Below are 20,748 nucleotides of genomic sequence, written 5' to 3'. Positions count from 1 at the left end.
GGGATCTAAAATGGACCGGGTCCGGAGGGACACGATGTTCAAATCTCTGGACAAGGGCGGGAAAAATGTACCCAACGTGGCCCTCATCCTGATGACCACCTTCGTGTGCGGCTGCATCAAGCTGTGTGTAGACCTCCAGTACGCAAACTCCAAGTGTCACTACGTGCTGAGGTTCTATCTGTCCCCGGTGTTGCGAAAGATGGGCCTGGTCACATTGCCGCGGAACGCTCCATGCAGTGGGGCCGTGCCGTACCACCTATCCTTCGTGGAGCAGTTTCTGCGGGAAAACACCTTTGACCACCGATCCATCAGGCAGTGTCTGCACGGAATGTCCTCAGGGCCCTACGGGAAAAGGAGACGGTGGATCCTGTCGGATGGTTCCCCGAGCAGACCGTCAAAGTCATTTGGCGGAATGCCTCATCACCAGAACTTTCAAACAAGCACCAAGATGTAGCTTGGCTGGTGGTGAGAAGGGCCCTCCCCGTCAGATCCTTCATGCACACCCGAAGTCTCGCCCCCTCTGCACAATGCCCCCGCGGTGGCTGTGGTGGGGAAGAGACGGTTGCCCATTTCCTCCTGGAATGTGTCTTTGCAAAGCAGGTGTGGAAAGAGATGCAGTGGTTTTTGTCGAGGTTCATCCCAAGCAGCTCTGTAACGCAGGAGTCTGTGCTCTACGGGCTGTTCCTAGGGACGCACACCGAGACAAACATCAACTGCTGCTGGAGGACTATCAATTCGGTGAAAGACGCTCTTTGGTCTGCCCGAAACTTGCTGGTCTTCCAGCGAAAAGAGTTGTCCACGACCGAATGTTGCAGACCGGCATATTCCAAGGTCCAGGACTACGTGCTGAGGGACGCACTAAAGCTTGGGGCAGCCGCAGCAAAGGCTCAATGGGGAAAGAGCACAGTGTAAGGTCCCCCCACCAAGCTGAACTGAGGGGCTGGATCCATGGTAAACCCCTCGAACTGTATCGGAGAAATTTTGTTTGCTGTAAATGTAAAAATGTATACGGCATGACAATGAAATGGAAGGGTTGTGAGGCAACTCATGATTGTATAGAAGGTAACTGATCACCTTTGCACTGTTTGTATTTTTTGACTTGATGCTGTTTTAAACTGTTTGGGAATGTAATTTTTACAGATTTTTATGAATAAAGTATATTTTGGAAATAAAAAAAAAATCTTGGTGCTTGTTTGAAAGTTCTGGTGATGAGGCATCCCGCAAAATGACTTTGGCCGTCTGCTCGGGGAACCATCCGACAGGATCCACCATCTCCTATTCCTGTAGGGCCTTGAGCACATTCTGTGCAGACCACTGCCTGATGCATTGGTGGTCAAAGGTGTTTTTCCGCAGAAACTTTTCCATGAAGGATAGGTGGTATGGCACAGTCCAACTGGATGGAGCGTTCCGCGGCGATGTGACCAAGCCCATCCTTCGCAACACCGGGGACAGATAGAATCTCAGCACGTAGTGACACTTGGAGTTTGCGTACTGGAGGTCTACACACAGCTTGATACAGCCACACACGAAGGTAGTCATCCGGATGAGGGCGATGTTGGGTACGTTTTTCCTGCCCTTATCCAGAGGTTTGAACATCGTGTCCCTCCGGACCCGGTCCATTTTGGATCCTCGGATGAAGCGGAAAATGGCTCGGGTGACCGCCACAGCACAGGAGTGGGGTATGGGCCAGACCTGCGCCATGTACAGCAACAACGTGAGCGCCTTGCACCTGATGACCAGGTTCTTACCCACAATGGAGAGAGACCACTGTTCCCACATGCTCAGCTTATGTTGTACCCTGGCTACTCGCTGCTTCCAGGTTTTGGTGCATGTCCCGGCCCTTCTGAACCATATCCCCAGCACCTTCAGGTAGTCATTTGACTAATAGCAATCAATCTCTATCAATTGGTCTACAACAGGCCCAGAAATATCACAAGGAGAGCTTTGGGTACCATAGATCTAAAGTCACCTTTTTGTACATATGGACTTTCAAAAGGTATTTGCTAAAGTACTACATAATAGCCCTCAGGGTTCAGTGTTGGGATCACTTCCCTTTTTGATAAATATCAAAATGACCAGGACTTGTATATATAATTTCAAAGTTTGCAGATGGTACAAAATGTAGTAAACTATGAGAAGGATAGCAACAGACTGCAGGCAGGCATAGATTAGTGAAATGGGCAGACACATGGCAGATGAAATTGAATGCTCATAAAGAAGTGTGAATTGATTAATTTTGTTAGGAAGAATGAGGAGAGACATATAAGAGTGCAGGGTAGGTTTACCAGAATGAACTCTAAGGGTTAAATTATGAGGAGAAATTACACAAACTGAGTTGTATTCCTTCGCGTTTGGAAGGTTAAGTTGTAAGTTGATCCAAGTTTTCAAGATGCCAAGAACAGATAGGATAGATAGAGAGATACTATTTCCACTGGTTGGAGAGTCTAGGACGAGGGGGCGTTGTCTAAAATTAGAGCCAGATCTTTCAGGAGTGAAATTCGGAAGCAAGTCTACACACAAAGGGTGGTAGAAGTTTGAAACTCTTCTGCAATTGATAATTGATGCTAGATCAATCGTAAATCTTAAATCTGAGATTGATTAGATTTCTGTTAACCAAAGGTATTGAGGGATATGGGACAAAGAATTGGAGTTAGGACGCAGATCAGCCCTGATCTCACTGAATGAATGGCGTGCAACAGTCTCGACGGGCTAAATGGCTTACTCCTGTTCCTATGTTCCTATATTCGCAAATGATACTATTTTAAATGGGGTGCAGGAACAGAGAGACCTGGGGGTGGAAGGGTAAGTTGAGAAGGCTGTTAAGGCATATGGGTTTCTTGACATTCTAAGTAGAGGGAGAGAGTACAAAAGGAAGGAAGTTATTTTTCACCTTTATAAAGCATTAATTAGGCCTCAGCTGGGCACCACTTTTTAGGAAGGGTGTCAAGGCCTTGCAGAGGAGATATACTATAATTGTTAGAGGGATGTGGGACTCCAGTTGCGTGGAGAGAGGAGAGAAGCTGTGGTTGTTATCCATAGAGTAGGGAAGGTTAAGGGGTGATTTAATAAAAGTATTCAAAATTATGAAGAATTTTGGTCAAGAAAATAATGTGGAAGGGTCGCTAACCAGAGGACATAGATTTAAGGTGATTGGCAAAAGAACCAGAGGCAACATGAGGAAACATTTTATTGCACCTCGAGTTATGATGATCTGGAATGCACTGAATAAAAGGTGGTGGAAGCAGATGTAATAATTTTCAAAAGGGAATTGGATAAATACTTGAAGGGGAAAAAAATACATGGCCACGGGGAAAAAGCAGGGGAGTAGGACTAATTGGGTAGCTCTTTCAAAAAGCCGGCAGAGGTATGTTGGGCCAAATGGTAGCCTCCTATGCTGTATCATTCTGAGATTCCTCCTGAGGATGTTACGTCTACTGTGCCTTGTCTCAAATTACTCATATACAGTATCCCAAAATGTTTTTTTTAAATTCATTTTGTGGGATGTGGGCATCGCTGGTGAGGCCAGCATTTGTTGCCCATCCCTAATTGCCCTTGGACTGAGTGGCTTGCTAGGCCATTTTAGAGGGCATTTTAAGAGTCAAGCACATTGCTGTGGGCCTGGAGTCACATGTAGGCCAGACCGGGTAAGTATGGCAGATTTTCTTCCCTAAGGGACATTTGTGACAATGGTTTCATGGTCACTATTAGACTAGCTTCTAATTCCAGATTTATTAATTGAATTCAAATTTCATCATCTGCCGTGGTGGGATTCGAACCCATGTCCCCTGAGTATTAGCCTGGGTTCTGGATTACTAGTCCAGAATACTAGTATTCTAGTACCAGATTTCCTGAAAGAAATCTATCTAATTTGCATTTAAATAATTGACTCTCTTTTGAGTGTAAAAACAGCTTTGTTTCCTGAAAATTGCTGTCTTCCAACACCAACTGACGCAAAAATACTGCTGGAGAAAAGGTTTACCCAGTTAGTGATGTGTGAAATTGTTTAACAATGCAAACAGAAATTTGGTAATGTGATTTGCCTAGAAAGCCACAAAATGGACATCACAAGAGCTCTGAGGGATCTTGCTGTAGTATAAAACCCTGTGAAGCAAAGTTTAAACTAAACTTTCTCCCTGCCAAAAGTTCAAACAATGCAAATAGCAGATCCCTAGGAGGGAGACCTGTTTTGGGACAAGCCTTTGTAGGTTTATCATTGAAGCAGTTTAAATGAGCTGTCTGTGATAGACTGTTTTACCAAAAAAACATATTAAGTTGGGCATGTAAAGGTCAATTTACTGACAATCATGAGTTAGTTATGGAGAGTCTAATGATGTACATCTGTCAAAAAATAGTAAACTTTTGCAAATTTCACTTACCCTCTCCCAGCCACAGGTAAATTATCTAATTTTATTCTGTTGGGTGTTTTCTCTTCCCCTGCTATGATAGGTTTACAGTGTTGATTGGAGCCAGACACGAGGAGAACATCTGATAGTATCTGGTTCGTGGGATCAAACAATAAAAGTAGTAAGTTTATTCTGTTTTTTTTAAAGAAAAAGCAAATAATGAAAAACATTTTTTTTACATTTATAAGTAAGGGACTTAAAAAAAAATGGTGTAGTAAAGTTAAGTGACAGGCCACATTATTCACACGGCTCGTAGACAACACGTTTGTGGACTAGAACATCGGACTTTCACTTAATTCCTGAATAACTTCTTAAAATTAAAAGTAAAATTGAAGTATGTTGTTGTGGCCCCAGCTACTCACCTGCTATTATACTGGATAATAATTCTTGATTATTATGTACAAGGGAATAGTCGTGGTCTTGTTCTTAGTAAACAATGTCTTTGTGTTTGACCTATGTCTGCCTTTGATTAACGACCTCAATTCAGAAGATAATCATTGTGGTAATTATTGTCAGTGTATAACTGTTCTTGCTGAAGATAGATTCACTTGGATGCTTTCTGGTATGAAAATACAAATATGAGGCAAGTTGAAACATTGGGCCATTTTTGATCAGAGGAGATTATGGAGTGATTAAACAATGTCATGGCCAATATTTATCCCTCAATTAACATCACAAAAAACAGATTATCTGGTCATTATTACATTGCTATTTGTGGGAGCTTTCTGTGTATAAATTGGCTACTGAGTTTCCTATATTGTACCAGTGACTACACTTCAAAAGTAATTAATTGACTGTGAAGCGCTTTGAGGTGTCCAGTGGTCAGATGCTTAAAATTATCAAGGCATGTGATAGAGCAGATAGAAACTAACTGTTTCTGATATTTGAAATAAAAACAGAAAGTGCTGGAAATACTCAGCAGGTCTTGCAGCATCTGTGGAGAGAGAAACAGAGTTAACGTTTCAGGTCTGTGACTTAAAATCTGAATTATGCAACCATTGCTTATTTCCCTGCCACACATTAGGCTTCCATGTCATATACATAACAAAGCAAGGGTGCTGACATTACGAGCAAAATGTACATTCATCCCCAGTCCTTTTTGGTACAACACCATGGGAAATTATTTCTGAAATTTGGGGGGAATCCATTTGCTTTTTTTTCAGCCAGTTCACCACCTAAAACAAATCTCTGAATTTATCGGTGAAAATTGGAACAAAACAGATGTTAGTCCCATTTCATTTTGCACAGCTGCTGCTGCCTACAGTGGCCTTACCTTTACTCCTCTGCTGTTACAGATGTAAAGGTGATACAGTTAAGTAATATTTTTATACGCAACATCAAGGAAGCAATCAATGAATTACAAGCAGTGGGAATCTGGCAGAGTCACCTATAGAGCGCATATTTTCAAGTTTAAATAAACTGGCAAGGCAGTGGAAAGATTTTTGTGCAGTATGCATTTGGAACAATTGTTTTTTTTTCCTGTAAAAGAATGGAAATTCTACAGGAAAGTAATGCATCTTAGTAATGTAATGATTTTTTTTTCATGCTCAAAACATAGGCTTTTCAAAGGCTCATTCTTTCATTTTGATAGAAACATTTTTGTTCTGATGAAACATTTTGGGTTCTTGTCAGAATAAAAACAAACTATAAAATTTTAACAGCACTGAACTCTCTCTATATGGCACAGATTCCAGTATCTACTTTAAATTGCCAATAATGGAGTCTTTGAAAGAACAAACAATATGCCTGATTTTCTGAACTTATGAGAATTGAGTGGAGGACTGAAGTCATTCTGGTACAGCAGGTCCCTTCTCCTTGCAGACCAGCAGGAGTCATCAATGCAGTAGTTAGACTGCCACATTTGGTAATGTGCCATACTCTCTGGGGAAAAGGGAAGGATTAAAGATAAATGGAAATGCAGAGCTTCCATTTAGCTCAGCATTTTTACATTTAAGAAGGGTGATAGCCTGTTTTAAATTAACATTATCTTAAAAACAAACTTACAGCATATTTACGAAGTGCCAACGAATAGATTGTGTTAGCTAGCATTTAATATGGTAGCAAATTTTAAACAAGAGGTAAGTGGTCAAACAATGAATAGTACACCTAATACACCAGTTTTCAGGAGAGTTGAAATAAAGGCAGTAAGGAAACTTGAGAAAATAAAAGGAGAATATTAAAGTGGACAAAACAAAGCATGTTATAAAACAAGAGCGATTTTTTTTGAAGTGACTGGAGAATAGTTATACTGCAAAAAATATGAGAAGATGGCAAGTATTAATTGGAGTAAAGGGGAAACAAAAATGGAAAACAATTGCAATGCATATTAGATAAGTCAGAGAATTTAAAGTTACTTTTGAATCCAAGTATCGACAAACAGTACGGTCCTTTTACAAATGAGAAAGCAGATAGGGCAAAAGAGACAACTTTATGATAAACCTTTTGAATTCTTTGTTCCAAAACATTCTTAACTATTATCTGCATCACTATCATTTCCAAGCAAGTAGCTTAAGTGGTTTGGAGTCATCTGTATTTTTTCCAAAAAAAGAAACTAAACAGACTTAAGGAGAGTTGAGTACTTGGAAAATACATACAACATCAACCCCAGATGGAATATATTAAAGTGCACAAAAATGAATTAATTATTTAATGTGTGTGAAGTCCTTTGAGACATTTTTCAGCAATAAGTCGCAGTTTTATTTTCTCAGCCTCACCATCACTGATCTGATGGTTCTAAGATCGGGAACCTTTTCCTATCCAATATCCAGCAAAGGGTAGTGAGATCCAAGGATCTAAACAGAGAACCTGTACTCTATATACAACCTACCTGAATATGCCATGTGAATGCTCCATGATTTTTGACAGGAAATTGAATAAATTACTCATACCAAATCAAAAAAGTGTTTTTATTTATACGATGAAACAAACAAGCAGTATAACATTAGAATACGTAATTCACTACACGCATGAACACAAACTTTTGATTTCTCCGAAAACATAATTGCCAAGTGGAGGTTTACATTACATAGCCTGAATCTAACTCAACTATCCTTTCCAAAGCTAGTATTCACATTTTAAAACTCTCAGCCCACTGGCTGAAAGATTCATTCACAACCACTCCTTGAAGACTTGCTGTGGATTGTCAATATAATTCTGTAGGAAGAATTCTCTATCCCCAATGCTGTTTGTCACAGAGGGCTTTCTCCAATCAATGACCCCACACGCTTCTCAAAAAGGTCTCAAAACAACTGTCAAATTCAGTACACCAAATTGAATCATATCATTTGAACTTTGATCAGGTGGCTTGTGAATAACCCCACAGATAGCCTGACAAATTTTATATATTTGATGTGTGAACTCTGCATTTATCTTGGGTATGGCTTCATCTATAGAGAAGTTGATCATTACTTTTGTTTCTCATAGTGGGATCCAACGGTAAAAGAGTCGATCTCTACATTCCATGGCCATGAAAGTGTCATTTACAGCACAATCTGGTCACCACATATCCCAGGTTGCTTTGCTTCAGCCTCAGGTAGATCTTTTTTTCATTACAAATTGATACTTTCAAACACTGACTATTTTGCAATACAAAACTGTAAAATGATTCTTGGTCCTTTCACTTCACCAAGGCACTTTGATTTTTTTGCAAGTTTTTCAGTAAGCTATATTTATCCTTGGATGTATCAAATTTGTCTGCTGTAAAATGTACATGGCATGTAACATGAAATGGAAGGGTTGTGAGGCAACTCACTCCTGTATTGAAGGAAACTGATCTCCTTTGCACTCTTTGTATTGTTTTGACTTGGTGCTTTTTGGAACTGCTTTGTAATGTATTTTTTACAGGTTTTTATGAATAAAGTATATTTTGGAAATATAAAAAAAATATCAAATTATATTTTACATGCCATTTCCCTGTCATGTTCAGTAAACTTATTTTAGTTACATTACTATGGCAGTGGAGTAAAAACTTACAAGGTTCGGTAATGAAGAGATGGAATGGAATTCTTAATCCTTACAGATTTTTATTTAAAGTGCCAAGAAATTCCTAAATCTGGTTACATTCAAACTCCTGTTAACATTTTGATGAAGCGTAACAGCTTGAGCTTTATCTAAGTTTATTACATCCTCTAAACTCTTTAGTATTGCACTTTTTAAATTGAATTTTTAAGAGGTTATGTTCATGTATGTCAAACAAAACTATTGTGTATTTTGGTGACACAATGATTCATAGACTACATCATTATTGTTGCTCTTTTGTTGGAAGCATTCACACAAGCTTTCCTTGTGCCCACCGTGTAGTTTGAAGACTGATTGAGTGGGCAATTAAGCTGTGCCTTTCTTTGTAATTTTGATGCTAGGTTTTATGCAAGTTTCTTCCACTTTTCAGAGCATAGTAAATTTTCCATCAGATTGCTTTTTTGCATATTTATGGAGAAACTACCTTGAAAAACAATTTGAAAATAGTGAACTTTTGTTCAGTGTGATTCATTCTGAATTTCCATGTTGGAGAACACCAGCACTTTCCATTACCTATTATACTCCATTGTGAGAAATATGTACCTGGCATCGCACCGGCATTGGAATTCATATACCACATTACTCATTTGTGCCATAGGCAGAATGTCAGTTACGCAGGCCAGTCTTAACGACTGGCGGATCGTATCAAACAGCACGTCCCTTCGGCTGTTCACAGTAGGCAGAGTACTGACAGTACTGAACCAGCCCGTGCTTGCAAAACTCAGAACATAATGTCTAATGGTGGATATGATTCCGCAATTGGACAGCACTTACTGAACAATCCCAAGCGTGCTAAGAATTACACTATCAACGAATTTAAGATTATCAGGTAGGCTTGCAATGTGGCTTACTTACACTTGCTAAAAGCTACATATATTCATATGCAGAGATCTGTCCTCTGCAGGCAAAAGGATCACGTCTAGGCGTTGTGCCTTTTTTGAATTAAACAAAAGCATGGGGAACAATAGTTCCCTGGTACATTCTCCATGGCAACGCCTAGACCAGAGTCGACTTGACAACCAATCAACACCCTTTTCTCATGCAATATAAATTGTTGCTCCCTTTGAAATTTGGCATTCTTGCATCTGTCCTGATGAGTGCAAGATGAAAAGCTTTGACAGCATGTCTCTCTTTTTCAGCAATACTCAAGTTCAGTACTCCTAAGCAACTATTATACACTTAGTTGGAGTGAAACCTGTTTCATTCTCCCAATGCCCTTTGGCAGAACATTTTAATTTTTTTTTACTGCTTATAGTATGAATTAACATGTAAAATTCAAAAATTAATGCTTTCCAGATTGTTAGGGAGATTGTCTGTAAACTAACTTAACTGTGTTTGCCTGGTTAGTGGAGCAGCTGTCAAATATAAAAAGATCTGGAAGGGAAAAAGTGTAATTTATTAATTTTCAACAATATTGGATGGCTCCCCATCAGTCCCTGCTATCTCTTAGCTTCATTTTTCTTCCATGTTGTGTTCTCACCTGCCATCTTTATTTCTCTTCCTGCTTGGCAGATTTTCCTTCCCTTCCTGTTTCTGTGCCTTACCACTCTCTTCATGTTTCTATTCAACATCTCTTTCTGAAGGAATGAACATGGTCAGAGCCCATTGTTGTGAGACTGAGCTTGTGACCTGCCATTTAGTTGTACAACAACAATCTGCATTTATATAGCACTTCTAATGTAGAAAAACACCCAAAAATGCTTCTCAAGGGCATAATCAAAAAATGGACGTTGAGCCAAAGAACCAAAGGGTTTTGAAGGAGGATCTCAAAGGAGGAGAGACAGAGATGTTTGGGGGAGGGGTGCACAAGCGGGCAGAGCCAAAAGAATGGAGAGTTAGGAGGAAGGGGTGTTGTAGGGCTATAGTTTATAGTGATGAATTGGGACAAGACCACTAAAATTGGTGATGAAAACTTTACACTGGCTCCCGGTTTCAGTTGGCTACACCTCCAGTGTAACTCAGTGAGGACAGTGGGAATGGTGGTTATGGATACAGGCAGCAGAGTTTGAATGGGCAGGTGTTTAGGGAAGATGAAGCTTGGGAGGTAAACCAGAAGAGTATTGGATTAGTTGACTTTGCATGTGATAAGACTTTCTGCACTGCTGCGCTGATGTAAGGACAGAGTTGCACAATATTGCGGAGGTATACATAGGCTGTCTGTGTGCTGGAGAAGATATGGGATCTGAATATATGTGGTTGGATGCACTGAAGATTGTGTGTTCAGGTTCCACTCCTAACACTTGAGCAGAGAACCCAGGCTGACACTTCAGTGCAGAACTGAGGGAGTGCTATACTGTCAGGGAGTGTCATCCTTCCATTGAGACGTTAAAATGAGGCCCCATCTGCCCTTTTGGGTCAGTGTAGAAGGTACTATTTCAAACAGGCGTTCAGTCCAGTATTTATCTCTCAACTGCAATCAGTAAGAACACAGATTATCTGGTCATTATTTCAGTCATGCTTGTGGAACTTATCTGTACACATTGCTGCATTTCCAACGTAACAACATGCTTCAAAAATATTTCATTGGCTGTTCAGTTCTCTGGCGTCCCCTGAGGTTGTGAAAGTCATCATGTAAATATTAGCTCATTCTTTCTAGTGGAGAACTGTTTGGACACACCTTGTACAACACAAGTTTAACCTGTAATACAAAAAGAAGATACTGCGGATGCTGGAATGCTGAAACAACAACAGAACATGCTGGAAATAATCAGCAGGTCGGGCAGCATCTGTGGAGAGACAAACAGCATTAACATTCCAGGTCAATGACCTTTCATTAGAACTGGAAACAATTAGAGATGTAATAGGTTTTAAATAAGTACAGAGGTAGGGAAAGAGGGAGAGTTTGTGTTAGGGTAGAAGCAGGAGAAATTAAATGACAAAAAGGGATGATGAGTCAAGACAAAATGAGTTGGTAATGGGATAATAAAATAACCAAAAAGGGGGTCCATGGGAGCTGAAAATGACAAAAGTGGAATCAATACCATTAACTCGGTCTGAAAAAATGGGAGCAGTGGTTATGAACTGAAATTGTTTAACTGTAATGGCTTTTTGCTGCCGTTGAAGAATGACCAGAGCTAGAGCATCCTTTGCAGGTTCTCAAATGGTCTAGACGACCATGATGAAAGTACAACTTACATCAATAGAACCCCAGTTACCAACTGATTAAAAGATATTGCCGGACACCTTTATTTCCTCCTTATTGCAATACTTATTACTATGTAGCCATTGTAGAATTTGGAAACTGTATTAACTATTAACTGGAATAGGAGAGGAAGGCAACAGGAACCAGGACCGGACATAAATGGAATGAAGGACAGCAGACTAGAGAACAGTCAGAAAAAGGAAGGAGAGCTGGAACTGAAGAAAAGCTATCACCACCCCCTCCCCAAACACAGCAGGAAAGTGGAGAGTCAGGAATTCAAACTACAGAAGCAATAGCTGAACATCAAATTTAGTGAAAGTAAAAACAAATAAGACCCTGTTTTGCTAAAAAAATTTAGCAGCTAAAATAGTTTGCATTTATTTGAGCCTTTAACACAGCAAAATGTCCCACGGTGCTTCACAGACGCATTAACAGACAGAATTTGACACTGAGTCACTTAAGAGATGTTAGGACAGGTGACCAAAAGCTTTGTCAAAGAGGTAGATTTTAAAGAGCAATTTAAAGGATGAGAGGGGTTTAAGGAGGGAATTCTAGAGCTTAGGACCTAGGCAGCTGAAGGCACTGCAGCCAGTAGTGAAGTAAAGGAAATCGGGGATCTGTCGAGGCCTGAATTGGAGGAGCACAGAGATCTTGGAAAGAACTAGAAAAAGCCACCATAAGCCAGTGAGATGGTGCAGAAGGAGGACCCTGACATTCTACTGAGAGCAAGCTGAGTAATTGCAGTGTATTTTACACTCAAACTGTAAGATCCATTAAGTCAGCCAGTGTAGAGTTGCAGTGGAAGCTGGTTTTATCGTCTTGGAACTTTGCGAATTTTAACCTGCTGATTTAAATCTGTTGAGTCCATGATTGGACTCCATAAAGTTGACTTGATGGCGCTATTTAAATACAAGTGTTGTAAGGACTAGGTTTTACCAGCCCTCTGGGGATGGCTGTGGAGGGTCCCGTAAACTGGTGAAGGAAGATGGGGATGGAGAGCCTGTTGTCTTCCTGCCTCCATGCCATCTTGCCAGTGGTAGGAAAGGTGGAGGAAGGCCCTCCCGCCCAGAGGCAATTGAACCACTTAAATGGCCAATTAAGGGCGTCTTACCATTGCTGCTGGCATTTTACCAGCAGTGGGTGGGCCCTCTGTCACGTGGGGAGACTGTCAGGTGAACCCCCGCAGCCACCATGCTTGTGGTGGGGTGGGTAGGGGGCGGGGTGGTGGTTGGGGAAGGACCTCCTATTTGGGCACTCTTTGGCCCAAGGAGGGGCCCCATGTGGCGATAGCCACCCCCACGGTAACGGTGCCTCCTGCCCTCACGGGCCCTGCTCCCCAGGGCCAGCCTGACTGGCCCTGGCCCGCCCAGACCTCACAGCTGTTTTGGGGAGGGGTGGTGGTGGTAATGGAGCATCCTTCTTGGCAACCTCTTCTTCCAGGTGCAGTTTCAATCGTGGCCACTGATCCCAATAGGGCTGCTGAGCAGCCGGCCATCTGATTGGCCAGCAGCTCCTCGGGGTGGGCAGCTGTCTTTTAAAGGGATGGCAGCCCTGATGGCAACTAATTAGTTGCCTGACCTCCATAAAATGAGGCCAGGGGTTCTGCAAATGTCCGAGGCTAGACCATCCCTGGCTTTCCGGGCCCGTCGTCGGGACCCCCGGCGGAAGCATAAAATACAGTTTAAGTCTTGCTGCTTTACTTTTGGGATGCAGTAATTATTTGATACCACATGGTGGTGCCAGTTCTGCACTTTCTTTCCCTGAAATTAGAATGGTTGTGTGTGCATACTAACATAATTTAGAGCATGCATCTTTCACGCTCTTCTGCATTGATTTTGAAGAACAAAGTGTTAATTGCAGTACTTTTTCTTAACATTAATTTGGTCTTGCATTTGTCATGATTTCCTGAAAGGAAAGGGTAATACCTCTGATTAAATGAAAAGCTTATGTGGTTTTGGGCGTTTTGAAATTAGGGTGGTATATTTTTTGCCAAGCACATATTTTTTACAGAGTATCTTAAGTTCTACTAACTCAAGGCTTTCACATAGGCTTCTCTGCAAATCATAAGTTCTGAGAGGTCAGGGGAACCTAAGAAATTTGTGGAAGAAGTGCATTTTGTGAAGAACACACAGTGTGAAAGATGTTGCTTAGGTACCAGAAATACCTATTCAGTAAATACCAGCATTCAGCTTGATTCCCTCGATGACCATGCTTGGTGGGCTATATTCTTCTTGGGCTGCAGGCTGATGTAGGACTTCAGTTTTCTTTAATCTGATTTTTATAGAGACTGGTTTGATGAAAATGACAAGGAAATTCAAGACCTGCGAACAATAAAAAGGTCAGCTCATCGGGCTTACCTGGCTCAGCTGGTCAGCCAAGAGGAAAAGACAGTCTACCGTCAAGCATGCAGCACCCTTCAGTGTAAACTGAGGAACATCCAAAATGACTGGTGGATTGCACTTGCGGAAAAAAACTCAACTGTACGCTGATATTGGTGACATAAGAAGTTTCTATGAAGCACTAAAATCTGTCTATGGACCAGCACATCAAGCCCAAAGCCTCCTGAGGAGCACCAATGGCAAGACCTTACACACAGACAAGGAGTCAGTCCTGGATCGCTGGTCGGAACACTTTGAAACTCTCTTCAGTTCCAAGTGCACAGTGCATGATACTGCCATCAATCGCATCCAACAACAGCCTGTCAAGAACTGGATGAGAGTCCAACTCTGGAGGAAACTGTGACCGCCATCAACCAGATGAAGAACAACAAAGCTCCTGGAGCCGATGGAATTCCACCCGAAGCCTTGAAGCATGATGGCCCTGCCCTGTACATCAAACTCCATGAGTTTTTCACAGCTTGCTGGGAACAGGGCAGGATTCCATGGGATATTCGTGATGCCGTTATCATCACCTTGTACAAAAACAAAGGAGAAAAAGCAGCGTTATCATCACCTTGTACAAAAACAAAGGAGAAAAAGCAGACTGCTCCAACTACTGTGGGATCATCCTCCTTTCTATTGCTGGGAAGATCCTGGCTAGAATACTTCTGAACAGCCTTGTGCCTACTATTGTGGAAGAAAACCTCCCAGAGAGCCATTGTGGTTTCAGAGCAAACAGAGGCACCACAGACATGGTATTTGCACTCAGACAATGACAAAGAAAAGCGTTGTGAGCAAAACAAAGGCCTGTACATCACTTTCGTAGACCTCACCAAGGCATTCGACACTGTGAGCAGAGATGGACTTTGGAAAATCCTTGAAAAACTTGGATGCCCACCCGGGTTCCTGACCATGGTGAAGCAGTTTCATGAAAATCAGTACCGACAAGTCAAGCAAAACAGTGACCTCTCATGTCCCTTCTGTATTTCCAATGGCGTGAAGCACGGATGTGTGCTGGCCCCGACCCTGTTCGCCATCTTTTTCAGCATGATGCTGCAGCAGGCAACGGAAGACCTTAAGGAGGGAGTTTACATACACTTCCGGACTGAGGGAGGCCTTTTCAACCTCCGGCATCTTCAGGCTCACACAAGGACACAAGAAAAACTTATTTGTGAACTTCTTTTCACCGATGACTGTGCTCTCCTGGCCCAGTCAGTCAGAACTGCAACGTATAACAGCACATTTTTCTGAGGCAGCACAACTCTTCGGACTAAAAAAGTTCTCCACAACTCTATAAAACTCTTTAAAGGTGTGATACTTCTGAAATTCATCCACAAAGTTAGAATTGTGGTACTTGTTTTCCTTCCTCCCTGAGGTCACCTCGTTTTTAAGTGTTGACTGGCACTATTGTTACGCCAATGTGTTTTGTTGAAAATCTTCTTTGGTCCATTGGCTGAAGATCAGAATTCATGTTTTTTTGAAAGGAAATTTTAAAAAGATGACTGCTGGCAGCTTAAGATGATCACCTAGACTGTAACACTGTATCCTACGCTTGCCTGGATGGGTGCAGCTCCAACAACACTCAAGAAGCTCGACACCATCCAGGACAAAGCGGCCCACTTGATTGGCACCCCATCTACAAACATTCACTCCCTTCACCACCAACGCACAGTGGCAGCAGTGTGTACCATATACAAGATGCACTGCAGCAACGCACCAAGGCTTCTTGGTCGACACCTTCCAAACCCGCGACCTCTACCAACTAGCAGGACAAGGGCAGCAAATGCGTGGGAACACCACCACCCGCAAGTTCCCCTCCAAGTCGCACACCATCTTGACTTGGAACTATATTGCCGTTCCTTCACTGTTGCTGGGTCAAAATCCTGGAACTCCCTTCCTAACAACACTGTGGTTGTAACTACCCCACATGGACTACAGCGGTTCAAGAAGGCAGCTCACCACCACCTTCTTAAGGGCAATTAACGATGGGCAATAAATGCTGACCTAGCCAGCGACGTCCACGTCCCATGAATAAATAAAAAAGATTGGGATGGGAAAGACACACAAAAAAAGAAAAGAACTGTGAAGAGATTAGCTGGGTAAGGTAGTTTAAGTGATAGAACCGTTAGCACAAGTAGGATGTGAAATTAGAGATATAAAAACATCGGCTGGAATTTTACGTTGGGCGGGAGGCCCCGCCCACTGGCCGAAAAGTCTGGGCGAGCCCACCTCCGTCGGGCCTGAGGAGCCACGCCAGGATTTTTCATGCTCCAGGCCCTGAATTGGCCTTGGGCAGGATTTCCACCTCCTTGAGGCAGGAGGTCCCGCCTCATGGAGCTGCTGGTCAATCAGCAGTGGATGCGGTGGCCACTGCTGGAACTGCACCCAGCCATTGGAGGCAGGAGGAATGATGGCCCCGGAACTCGGATAGGTTTTTGGGGCCTTACCAGGGACAATCGGCCAGGCCCCAGCGAGGCAAAGGTGGTTGGTTGTTTTTTTGGGGTGGGGTGGGAGGGGGAAGGGGAGTGGGGAGGAGTGTTGTTTGATGGGGGTTGGGGCTTCGGGGGCAGCCCTTAGTGGGGAACAGGGTGCCTGATCAGGCGGGCCCCACCCCCAGCCCACAAGAAGGATGCCAGGGTTTAACTGGCGGTGTTCTTGGGGCCTTTGCTGTCCAGCTGCCATGGGTTAAAAACCAGTGGCAGCAGGAGGAGGCTCTTAAGTGGCAGTTAATTGGCCACTTATGGGCCTTGATTGGCCTGGGCTGGGTGGGCCATCTTTTGCCATCGCTGCCCCGCATAAAATTGCAGCGGGGACAGGAAGGCATCGGGAACAGCCCCCCCCTCCCGCCACCCACTGAATTTTACAGTCCCCCCCCACCCCCGCCACCAGCCTGCTCGTTGGGGGCCATATAATTCTAGCCATATACAAGATCCAAATAAATGTGCAAATAATTAAAGCAGTTTAGCTAAGCTTCAGAATGTTCAAAAGTGAGGGAAGGAGGAACATCTGTTTTGTGGAGGTATTATATTGACAAAAGCAAAAGATGACTTGCCAATTGTAGCAGTTGGTGCAGTGGAAAATGACTGAGCGGGAGAAGCTGTCATGACTTTGGGAGAGGAGGAAGAGTTTGAGAGTCGATATATGGAAATGAGAGACCTGTTCAAGATTCTTGTGTACTAAAGTGGAGGGGAATCCTTGGCTAAGGGAAAAGAAGACTCTCCCTAGCTCTGGTGTGGAAGGTAGTATTGTCAGAGGAGATACAACAGAGATTGAGAAACTGGGAGAAGTGAATGGAATCCATCCATGAAGTGGATCTCCACGTTAAGCATTCCAAAGAGACTTTTTCCCCGTAACACCCTATTACATTCTGCCAACACCTGCTTTACTTCCCTGCCATCTTCCCTTGTGAGCGCAGTAGATACAACACTTCCCCATTCACTTCCTCTCACGCCACTGTCCAGGGCCCCAAACACACCATTGGGTGAGGCAGCAATTTAGATGTACTTTCTCTAACCTAGTGTACTGTGTTCAGTGCAGTCATGAATGTTGGGAAGGCCAACCATAGATTGGGTGATCGCTTTGCTCTACTCTTCATGCTGTATGCAATGCAGCCCTAAGAGTCCTATCGCTTGCCACTTTAAACCTCCATCGCGCTTCCACTCTGACCTTGGTGACTTCTGGTGAAGGACAATGTTAGCTTGTGGAACAAGAGCTCACTTTTTTAAGGGATGTCTGGCCTTCCTATTGACTTTAACAACTTCAGATCTCTGTCAGTAGGTACTGATGAAGTAGGATGGGGTACCAACATTTCCAGGGATAGAGGAAGGAGTAGTTGGTTCTTGGGATGGGAATTCCTCCATTGAAACAGCTGGCGGGATGGTTTGCACTCTGGTCTCGACTGGCCTTTTTCTTCCACCATACACTTGTGCCACTGGTGCCTGCTTTGCCTCACCAGGTTTCAGTGCTCCCCCATTTCCACCTTAATAAACCTGCTTTAACAATTCACACATTCTCTGGGTTTCGGCTATGTCTTTTGTTTCTCTCAATTTTTCTTATCATGCTGCCTGTTCCGTATTATTATCGCTTATATTATGACCAGGTGAGAAAGGGGTCTAGGGTTCCCTCTCAGCCTTCACCTGGTCTTACCGTAACAGGGTTTATCTTTTTAAACACACCTGTTTTTTTTTTGCTCCCCCTTGGTGAATCCTTGTTCACCACTTTCCAATTATAAGGCAAAGAAACTGGCCAGGCAGGTTTTCTCAGGTTTAAAGAAAAAAGGTTGAACCTTGTTAAACTTAAACTCTAATTCGGTTAACGCCTACCGATACGCGACGCGCCCACGCGAGCATGCATATGCAATGCACACATGCAGATAGAGACTGAAAAGAGCAGAAGAAATAAAGTGGAAAAGTTTGAGGCAATATCTGAAGATGGTTTTGGTTACTGTCCTTCGAGCTCACTGTAAAGTCCTTGATCATAGGTAGGTCTTGCTTTTCGTTGGGGCCCAGTATTCTTTTTAAACCTTGTTTGAGGTAGGAGACTTTTCCCTCTTGAAGTTCATGTGTCCTCAGTGGGTCCAGAGGCTTGTGAGAAAGAGATGGGAGGAGACAGGTGAGGTCTTCTCATTCCAGGAGCAACCAGTCTTTTTTATCAGTTCAAACTCTTTATACAATCCAGAAAATACCCAGGTTGCCAAGCAGGTTAGTCATGTGACTAGATGGTCTGACTATGTCTGTTTGTGGATTCTGTTGTCTTAGCTGACCCTGGAATGTCTCCTCTTACAATACCTGGTGCTCAAAGTCCATTATGGGTTAAATTGGAGCAGGAAATCGCCCCTTTGTCCCTACAAGCACTGTCTGTTAGTATGCAAATGTTTTTTCCTGCCACGACTGATCTGTTTAACAAGTCATTTCCTTGCTCCAGCAACAATTTAAAATCAAAGTTCATATGACAAAATTAATATGCCTCATTCTTGGCAGGTGGGGGGGGGTTGGTCTGCATGACACTTATGTTAGTTAACCTTCTTCTGTTCTCTACTGAGTGCTTTACAACTAATTTGTATTCTTGTGTATGTGTATTCTCCCACCCCTGTTCTGTTCCTTCTTATAAACTGCTCAATGTATTATCTTCCAGTTCTGACGAAGGTAATGCCTGAAATTTCAATATTTTCCCATTTTTATAGATGCTGGTTAACTTGTTTCCAGCTGTTTCTGTTCTTGTTTCAGATTTACAGCACTTCCAGTATCTTGTTTATGGTTCTAAACCATTTAGAGCCTGAAAATAATTTTTTGTAGCTAATGCTTACAATTTGGAAATTAACATTTAAGTGTTTTATGAAGTAATTTTTATTTGTTGTGGAGATTTATGCTGTAAATACTAGACTATATAAGTAGTAAACAGAATGATTGAGGGCAGAAATTTAAATGTAGGAACCAACTGACAATGAGAAAAGTGGTGGGAAGCCTGACTGCACAAAAGCAACAAATTGGGAGAGGACGCTGACAGGCAAGATCCTGGCAAAAGAAAACTGTCCAAAAGGGAGCAGGACCAGTTTGGCATTCATTCTTGTGGTTCCCCCAACCGATTAGATTCCAGCAGCTCTCCAAATCTCCTATACATCTTTCCTCAATGCTTCTGGATCTTAGGACCATCTCCCCTCCTATTGCTTACAAACCTTCAGATTGTCCTTCCAGTGTTTTCAAATGCTGAGACTACCATTGCCCCGCCCCCCCCTCCGTTCCGTTGTTTCCTTCACCCAGCATACCTCTTCCAATGATTCAAGATCCTGATACCTAGCATGTTGCTCTTGGAGTCTTTCTCTGTAATTCTCCAAGTCCCTTGGAGCCCACCTCCCCTCAATGGACTGTGAGACCCTGCGATCCTTTGTCAGCAGCGGACCATCTTTCCAGTTCCCAGGCTGTCTCCAATGCTTTGCTTATAAAATCTCTGGCTCAATATGAGCAATCGCACAGAACATCATAACTGACTACTCTTGGACCAGTAACTGGACTAAAAGTTGAGTATCAGAATTACAGTTACTGAGTGGAGTTTGTGGGAAATCCAGTAGTTCTACTGGACAACTGACCATTTCTGTACTTTGTTGTCCAAGGTATATTATCGATTTTAAACTGAGTGACAATGAGGAAAGTGATGGGAGTTTTGGCGATCTACTAGGATTTAATTGGTGGGGGAAATCACAAGAATGAAACCAAAGATGGCCCTGCTCCCTCTTTGTTTCCTTTTGCCAGGATCTTGCCTGTCAGCCTCCTCTCCCAATTTCCTGCTTTTGCATGGTCGGGCATCCCACCATTTTTCTCATCGTCAGTTGGTTTTATATATATATAAAATTGATAATATATCTTTCAGTTGTTCAATAGAGCTACTGGATTTCCCAGAAACTCCACTCAGTGACTGCAGTGTTGATGCTCATTTTTTTTTTAGCGATTTCTGGTACAAGAAAGTTTGCACCACTTATTGCTGTGTAGTTAAGCTAAATTAGTATTTTTGCACATTATTTCTAAAAGTAAATGTGCACAACAAAATATGCAAGCAGAAGATTTTTTCTGTAACTATATACAGTGGTGGCTGATCAATGGATCATGATTTATAATGGAGGCAGCTGTATTAAAAAAAACTGTAGCAAAGGACATTTTGTCATAGTTAATAGAGATACATTATAGTTAAAAAGAGCAGACAGTAAAACATGCAAAAGCAGTTGTTGTGGATTTGTGAAACTTGACCCTTTCTGTGGTTTCTAAGACCCTTCAACCACCTTCAAATCTATGTTTTACTGTGGAAAAATATCTGT

At 42.5% G+C, this 20,748-nt stretch overlaps 1 protein-coding gene across 1 annotated transcript in view; it reads left to right on the top strand.

Moving 5' to 3' along the window:
- Positions 1–20,748, top strand: part of pex7 (peroxisomal biogenesis factor 7) — an 86,704-nt gene that overhangs the window by 18,510 nt on the left and 47,446 nt on the right. Inside the window, exons 4-5 of the mRNA XM_068018770.1 lie at positions 4,447–4,524; positions 7,827–7,935. Coding sequence (XP_067874871.1) covers positions 4,447–4,524; positions 7,827–7,935 — 187 coding nt within the window. The remainder of the gene's footprint in view (positions 1–4,446; positions 4,525–7,826; positions 7,936–20,748) is intronic.

This window comes from Heterodontus francisci, chromosome 3 (genome assembly GCF_036365525.1).
Source record: "Heterodontus francisci isolate sHetFra1 chromosome 3, sHetFra1.hap1, whole genome shotgun sequence".
NCBI classification, from domain to species: domain Eukaryota; kingdom Metazoa; phylum Chordata; class Chondrichthyes; order Heterodontiformes; family Heterodontidae; genus Heterodontus; species Heterodontus francisci.
This window is presented reverse-complemented; position numbering and strand designations above follow the sequence as displayed.